This window comes from Cryptomeria japonica, chromosome 5 (genome assembly GCF_030272615.1).
Source record: "Cryptomeria japonica chromosome 5, Sugi_1.0, whole genome shotgun sequence".
NCBI classification, from domain to species: Eukaryota; Viridiplantae; Streptophyta; class Pinopsida; order Cupressales; family Cupressaceae; genus Cryptomeria; species Cryptomeria japonica.
The window spans coordinates 570,785,864-570,794,550 of record NC_081409.1 but is presented as its reverse complement, the minus strand read 5'-3'; the positions used below and the strand labels follow the sequence as shown (position 1 = coordinate 570,794,550).

The following is an 8,687-nucleotide window of genomic DNA, read 5'->3' as shown; positions in this document are numbered from 1 at the left end:
AGGTTGTCTTACCGGTTTGCTATGATCCTGAGTATTTGCAGTACCAGAGCTTTCACCAACTTCAAAGCCAATTCCAGAAGTGTCACCTTTAGGTTTTTGATTCTTCAGCAAGGTACCAAGTTCCTCTGAGCTTTTCTTGAATTTTTCTTTGTGTTGATTTGCAGTTTCTAGTTCTCTTTCCAAGATTTCTTTTTGTCTCATCAGTTCATTTGAGTCATTCTGAGTATGCATCAAATCTGTCTTCAACATGTCATTTTCATAGCCAAGTCTTGTGTTCTCATTTGCTACATCACTTAGTCTTCTGGTAAATTCTTCTTCATTCTTTTTCCTATCCTCAATCTTTCTGCAAAATCTCATAGTCATATCCTGCATTTCATTTTTTGTTGTCATGATCTCTTGTTTCAACTTTCTTATCATATCATTAAGTGATTCCTTTTCATCATTCTCATTTTTCAATTTTTCACAAAGTTCTCTTCTCTTATTTCTTGCAACAGTAAAATTTTCTTGAAGTGCCTGAATGATATCCTGAGCAGCTCTTAAATCATCTTCTAATTTGATATTTTTCAATTTCTCTGCATCATAGTCTGTAAGAGCTCCTTCAAGTTGCTTCATCGGATTTTCCATCTTTACCAGTGTCAATATCTTCCTCAAGTTGTTAGGCTTCTGAAAATAGAGGACCAGGCTCTGATACCAATTGTTAGGGGTCCCACAGATACTAAGAGAGGGGGGTGAATCAGTATCTAACCGGTAATAAGATTTTCTTAAGTTAAAACATGCAAAACATAATATAACAGTGTATTGGTATGCAAGAAATAATGCAATAAATAGAATCAAGAACATCCACATGAAAAGTACACCATAACACAAGATGTTAATGAGGAAACCCAGTGTGGGAAAAACCTCAGTGGGGTTCGTGACCCACAATATTCACTCACTGGCCAATAAGAGAATATTACTTACAATAGGGGCCTGCACATGCAGGAAGGCCAACTGCCTAGAGCTCACTGCTCAATGGGAAGTCACACTAACTTACAATAAGGATTATACTAATCCAATAACTTGTACTGCTTTACAATAGCATCTTCAATGCCATATTTAGTACCGGTTCCTGCTCTATTCTTTACATATACCCTTTGACCTATATTTCGCACATTAGGTCTACCTAATATTTTCCTTAATCCTCCTACATCACTTTTTCAAATGTCTACAATGATCTCCTTTATATATGAGTCATTTTACAATTTGCCAAGTCGGCTTACAATAATAAACAAAATATTACATAACAAAAATCTTGTCGGCCTCTGTGCCGGTATACTTGTTTTCTTCTGTGCCGATGTTGGTGTCCTGAGTGTCGATGTAGAGTGTGATCTATTGATGCCAGTGCACTATCTTGTCGATGTAATGCTTTGCTGGTATGATGTCTTGCCGGTGCCATAGGATTGCAAGGTTACCATCAATGACAAAACCTTCAATTACATACAATGTCTCATTGGAGTGTGCATATGCCAACATTAACAAAATTCTTTTCATAATCATATCTACAATCTGTTATGATCATAATTACCACGTTTAACAAGGGGACTATATACCTACATTCTAAATTTAACTTCATCTAATCCCCATTACACACTTACAAAATGCATCCATACATACTAGCACTAAGAATGAAACAAGAGAGACAAAAGCATCACATAACATAGAAATGATCTCGAAGTTCACCCCTAGAGGGCTACATCTCTGGGTCTGCTCAACTGCAAGACCCCTCTAGCAATAAATATAGTTAAGGTTACATAAGTTTCATGTCATTTACATCTTGCCTTATAGGTGAATACAACCACTATACAACGACCACTTCAACCAATAAATACATAAATGATTCCTTCATAGAAGCTGGTCCAACTGAACACATCAAAAGCATTTACATAGGTCTCTTGTCTAACGGTTTCCTAACTAGGAACTTGACCAACTATGACCAAACACAAGCAACCAGACGATAGGGTCCTAACACTCCTATCAAGGTCGTGCCATTACTTTAGACATATTGATTACAAAAAAATAATGAAACCATGCACAAGGTTTAACTGGAAAATACAATCATTTCTCATGTTGATTTAAGCATCTAAATAGGTTATTTAAACCTTAGATAAACATCATTGACATGTTGGTTTAGATACCATACTCTAGTCCCCTTTTCTAGCAACACAAAATTTACCCTTTTACAAAGAGGAACAAAATATATTAAATATTAAATAAGGAAATGGGAAAACATCTCCCAACGAATTAAAGTTCCCTAGCATACAATTTAAGAAATATTCACCATTCGATTTATTCAATAGCATATATATAAATCCTAGTATTTACCAACTTATAATAAAAAAAATAGCAACATTACAACAATTGATATTTCAATGGAAATAATAGCTATAATGGAACCAATGATTAATATATAATTAATAATATATACTAATTAGATATTATCTAAATTAGCGTTATTTTTATATATATATTATTCCATTATTAATGATTATTACTTGATAGTAATTAAATCTCCACCAAATTTTAATAATAATAAAACATATTGCTTTTAATATATTTATATTATTATTTTAAATTTTGTTTTATTATTTCACTAAACTAAATTTATAAAAAAAATTAAAAAACAAAACGAAGAGAGGGCCACCAAACCCTAGGGTGGCTTTGCCCTAGCTGCTGGGCCTATGGCTACCATGGCGGAGGCAGCCCCTTGGCCTCCACACACAGTGGAGCCGGGGGTTACTGCGGCCGCCATGGGGGTCGCAGCCCCTTCGGCCTCCACTCTATAGAGTCAAGGGTTCTTACGGCCACTATGGGGTCTGCAGTCCCTTCGGCACCCACACACAGTGGAGTGGGATGTCCGGGTTGAGCTTCGGCTCCCCCCCAAAAACCCCCTATTTTTTAAAAAAAAAAATTCTTTATATTTATTATATATTTTTGTATTTCTAGTTTCGATTGAACTATTTTTTTTTTGAAATATGCATAAATGAAATAACCAAAAGAAAACGTAAACCCCCATTATCCATTTATCACAGTCATAGACATATTTTTTCAGAATGTTCAAAACAATATAATGGAAAATATTCTCAACTAGATCATGAATCTCAAATACCCAAATGGATTTAATCCCATTTATCTACTCTTTTTTTTTTCTTTTCAATCTTGACCCAAAACAAGCAATATTCCCAAAACCAAAACTTCAATCTAAGAGCATTCCTAAGTATAAAAAAAAAACAGCATTCCATGAAGATCCACCAAATACCATTTTTATTTTGATTTAGCAAAGAAACAAAAGGGAAAAACCGGGATCCCGCCTCTTTAGCATTCCTTGTAAGATTCGAAGAAGAGCCCACAACCTGCAGCTGTAGAAATTCATCCTTGCCAAAATCCTCAAATCTCCATCCCAATATTTTTCTTTTCCAAAAATTCAACAACCCCAAAAATATTTTTCAACCTAGGTTAAATGGGCACCAATTTTGACCTAATTTCTAATTTCAAAATTTAAGCCCTTTTAAAATAAAAAAAGAAATAATAATTCTTTTAAACTATTAAATTAATTTAACTTGATTTTCTAATTAATATACTTCGCTCTTATTTAATCTTAATTTTAATTTCTCAATATTAATTAAGCCAACATTTATATTTCGAACTATTGACAAGGGTAAAGTATTTAAATTAAATTAATTTCCGAAATCAATCTTTAACACTATATCAAACTTTACAAATTAAAAATGATTTTCTTTAAATAATAAAATTTACCCTTTCTTTTCCAAAATGCAAAAGTGGTTAAATTAATTATATTACAAATAATTTTAAATATTTCTTTTTTTTTTTAAATGCATAAAATAATTAAATTCATTATTTAAAACTAACCATTAAATTAAATTCGCTACAACATAAATAAAGCGATCCTTTTAATTAATGATTAATCACCTAAAAGAAACCTATTTATTTTGATTTCTCAACTACTAATGCCTAAATGAACACATTAATTCAAATTACATACTTAAGCTTGCTACAAATATAAATAAAGTGATCTCTTAAATTAACGATTAATCATATAAAAGAAAACTATCTATTTTAAATTTCTCAATTACTAATGCGTACATCCACACATTAATTGGAATTAAATACTTAGGATAACATACTCCATTTACCACACGCAAGGCACACAATCCAAGAAAGTCCACCAATCACATGACACACAGCCCAAATGACAAAGGAACCCTACAGACCACACACGATGCTCACCTGATCATGGCTAAGGAAAGACGAGAGTTTTATGACCACCTAATCCAAATCCTAAGGATGAAGGAGGTATACTCAACCCTGCGAATCCCAATGGAGATGAACCTCGCACCTAGGCAGTATAGTACTTGCAATCTCTTGCACCCATGAGTCACGCAAGCATACATATATATATATACATATTTAATCAAGGCGTTAGCTTGAGATTTATAACAAGAATTAGGGAACAATTACATTTACACAAGCATCGATGCAAAAGTACAATAATAGGTATGCACAATCATCTATACTATCTATTCTACCACATTACATCACGGTTAAATCAATCATTCAAGAATACCACATAGGAAGTCAACCAAGGTCAAACGGGTTTTACAAGGCCGACTAGGGTAGGGGCATTACACTACACGCACGGTAAACAAAGAGACTGATAGTAAAGTTTTAAATTTTAAACAACAAGTGGGAAAATTTTAAAAATGTGTCAGATTGGTCGCGTTGATGCACCTTCACTCGCGCCGAAGTAGGTTTTTCTATCGTGCTAAACCCGAGTCACTCGTGCGGGTTTGTAGTCTCTCGCACTATTTCGGGACCTACGTCTCACAACTCACAAAAACTTGCAAAAAATATTAGTTCTTAGGGACGTGGGTCCCACCGGGCATGCCAAAATGAAGAGGGGAAAAGACTAGTGAGGTGGATTAGATCGAAAATATGCAAATCAAACATATAAATTTATGAAATTGAAAGACATAATTTGAAATGCTCAAAACAAGAATGTAATACATATACCTCACAAACCTTGTACCTTCTCTTTCAGATGGAGCTTGATGAAGTTCAGACGCCCTTGGATGATGCTCCACTTGATGTGCTCCTCTTGCTTGCTTGATGTGGATGGCTCTCTAATATTTTGTACAATGGGAAGTCGATTTTGGAGGAGGATGTGGATAAGATGATTAAGTGTGGATGAGATATGATTTTGACATGGTAAGGTTGCTAAGATGATTTTCCTAGGCTGAAAAGGGCATCATAAGATTACTAAGCTTGTAGATGAAAAATGGAGGGATGGAGTCCTCAATTTATAGGAAGAGGAGGGGAAAAATGGATGGTTAGGATGGATCCAAAATGGAGGGCTAGGATTTCTTGTGAGCTCATACAAGGCCCAAGAGAGGGTGTGGAGACCAAGAGATATGCCTTAAAGGCATTTCTTGCCTCCACACTCCTCAAGGTGCATTGGGAAGACTTCCCAAGGTACCTTGAGAAGAGCAAGGTGCATTGGGAAGACTTCCCAATGTGTCTTGAGAGGAGAAAGGGATGTGACATTCCTTGAAGAATAGAGAGGAGGAATTTAAAATTCTCCAAAAGGGGATAATCATGGGGATTGGAGGGATAAGAAGGAATTAAAAATTCCTTGGGAGAGGAGATGCCTAGAGGATTGTGAGATTTTGAAAATCTCACATTCACCTAGGAAAAGAGCATTAAAAGCTAGTGGTTGGATGGAAGGGACAAGGAGTTGACTTTGTGGCTAATCATGATGATTAGCCACTAGCAACTCATTAGGAGGGGATTAGAGGAAGAATTAGGTGGGATTTGGATTTGTAGGAGGATTTGACTAGGAGAGAGAATGAGTGGAGGGAATTAAAAATTAGAAGAATAAGGTTAAGTGAGTTTAGGGAGTTTCTAGAAGAATTGATTAGGTTAATGATGGATTAGGAGGATGATTTGTAGGAATCATGTAGGTTAACTAATTAATCAAATGTAATTAGCTAAGAGGAGGATTTGAGAGAATTTAACTTTTTAGAAGAATAAAGAGAGGGATTGATTTATTAAATAAATCGGTCACATACTATAGTGACAATATTAATTATAATTAATTAATATCGAGGAGAATTTGAATTAACATAATTAATTATGTGAGGAATTAAAAATAATTAAAAAAATTATTTTTAAGTGTCTACAAGACTCATTGTTGTATTAAACCTAAAACCCATACTCACTAATTTAGGGAATGTGGATTGTATCTCAAAGTTAATCCTTCATGTACTCTTCATCACGAGGTATGAAATTACCCAATTCAAAAGGTTTTCCAACCTTTAGGGAATGGCATCTGGTGTGCCTGTGTTGTGGAGGGGAGCCAGTGTCACCAGATCTCTACATATCCATTTTTCTTAAGATATTTTTTTAATAGAGAAAGGCCTTAGTGAGTAGTATCATATTTCCAGCCTAGGTTGTACATGCTTTCAAGTGTCTTCAATTTTTAAAACCAATAAATTTGGGTTAATCTAGGCCCCCTTTCATTTACTACTATGAGTTTGTTTCATAGTCAAGTTAAACAACCATTCTTGTCTATTGTGTTTTATGTGAGTGTTTTCAACATTGCAAAATAGAAAACCTCATTAGAAACAAAAGTCTGTCCAAAACTCAAAGTTGTGTCCAAAATTTCCAGCCATTGCAAAAACTCAAAGTTGTGTCCAAAGTTCAAAATATTGCAAACTTCCAATGATGTAACCTTAAAACATGGGAAATCTCAAATGTTTCAACCTTGCCTAGGTCTCATCTTAGGATAATATTTGTATGTCTTCCATTTTCCTAGGTCATAGGATCATTGTTACCTTAGTTTGCATTACCTTTAAATTAGGACATTCTATAGTTCAATCCCAAAGCCTTTCGTATTAGCGCATATCAATTTCAGTCCAATTCATTATAGTCCATTTCATTTCCTTTAAATGAGTCCTCATATTTCATTTTGATCTAAAATCAGATTTTACAAATCCCAAAATATAAAGTCTTAGGACCCAACCCTACACCATTGTCAAAAAGACTTTGCCTTATCAAAAAAGTTGTTCACTATAAATCTATAAGGCCTTCCCCAAGCCAAGCTTTGATTAACTTAGTTGACCATGTTTGACCCTATTAATAAATACTATATAATACAATAGAAAGGACTGTGTTAGACCGATAGTTTTGTGAGAAGAGAAATTGAACCATTATAAAGTTATTTCACCCGGTGGTGTATATTTTGATGTAGTATGAATTGAAATCCTAAAACATCCACTGATTGGATAATCTTGATCTGACGTATGTCAGCTATATCTGGATTTAGAACTTATCGGATTCCATGATTTAGATAACATTGATGTAGGATTGATGCTTCATTTATATGCTTTAGGATATAGGACTCTATGTGATTCTAGAATAGGATGAATTTGAGATAGTGTATGTCATTATTGGAATTGTAGGACTTTACTATGATGATAGAAATAGAATGCATGTTTTATGTATGGAGTAAAATTATGAGAATTGTGATAACTGCTTATGTGGTTTTATTTGGATATAAGATGTATTGGTTTGTGTAAGTGTATATTGTATGCAAGTGATGATGTGTATTATTATTCTTGTGATTTATATTATATGAGGTTATTTGAAGTTACTAATGTGTAAATTGAGATGCGCAGGAAGTTATCCATGTGACCATGGAAAGATTATGGAGAACCAAACCTAGACCTATGTATGTTCGTAAAACCAGGGTTTGTCTATTTGGAGAGACAACACCCCATTTGTGTCGTATTTTATTCGTAATAGTAAATGATGCATGTGTGTCTATGGGAGCCTATACTATTACAGGAGGAATGTTTAGTACAGATTCTTATAGTACCGTTCGCGGAGTAGATAAGTTAATTCCTGTGGATATCTATTTGCCGGGTTGCCCTCCTAAACCAGAAGCTATTATAGATGCTATAATAAAACTTCGTGAAAAAATAGCTCAAGAAATATCTGAAGATAGAAACGATTTTCAACAAGGAAAGAGTTATTTCACTAGAAAACATAGGTTTCATTTTGGATCCAGTATTCTTATTGAAAATAAGGAGGAGAAGTTTTTTCATCAATCTTATGAATCTCGGTTTGAGTCGACTTTAGAGATAACTCCCAAAACATTTGAACCCATTTTAGAGATATCATACCCTTTTAAAAATTTGAAGAAAATACGAGAGGTTGCTGGCGAATGAATAATCGTTAGTAGAAAGTAACGAGCAGGAAATAAAAAATAAATTTGAAAAATTCCATTAGAAATGTCAAATCCTTATATAGATACTTTGACAATAAATAGTAATCAAATGCAAGGTCGATTATCTACTTGGCTAGCCAAGCATAAGTTAGCTCATAGACCTTTGGGTTTTGATTACCAAGGCACAGAAACATTACCGATCAAAGCCGAGGATTGGGTCTCTATAGTTGTTGCTCTATATGTTTATGGTTTTAATTATCTTCGTTCTCAGTGTGATTATGATGTAGCACCAGGGGGTTCCTTAGCTAGTGTATATCATCTTACGAAAATAAATGATAATGCAGATCAACCCGAAGAGGTGTGTATAAAAGTATTTGTCCCAAGGGAAGATCCCAGAATCCCGTCT

General features: G+C 34.3%; 1 protein-coding gene across 1 annotated transcript; it reads left to right on the top strand.

The window, feature by feature from the left end:
* The first annotated feature begins 7,877 nt into the window (after nt 1–7,877).
* Nucleotides 7,878–8,282, top strand: LOC131073745 (NAD(P)H-quinone oxidoreductase subunit K, chloroplastic-like). The gene has a single exon (XM_058010247.2). The coding sequence runs from the start codon at nt 7,878–7,880 to the stop codon at nt 8,280–8,282; it is 405 nt and encodes a 134-aa protein (XP_057866230.2).
* The last annotated feature ends 405 nt before the right edge of the window (nt 8,283–8,687 follow it).

What these genes read in the sequence shown, in the direction of transcription:
- LOC131073745 (XM_058010247.2), top strand. Translation starts at nt 7,878, where the DNA reads ATGGGAGCCTATACTATTACAGGAGGAATGTTTAGTACAGATTCTTAT.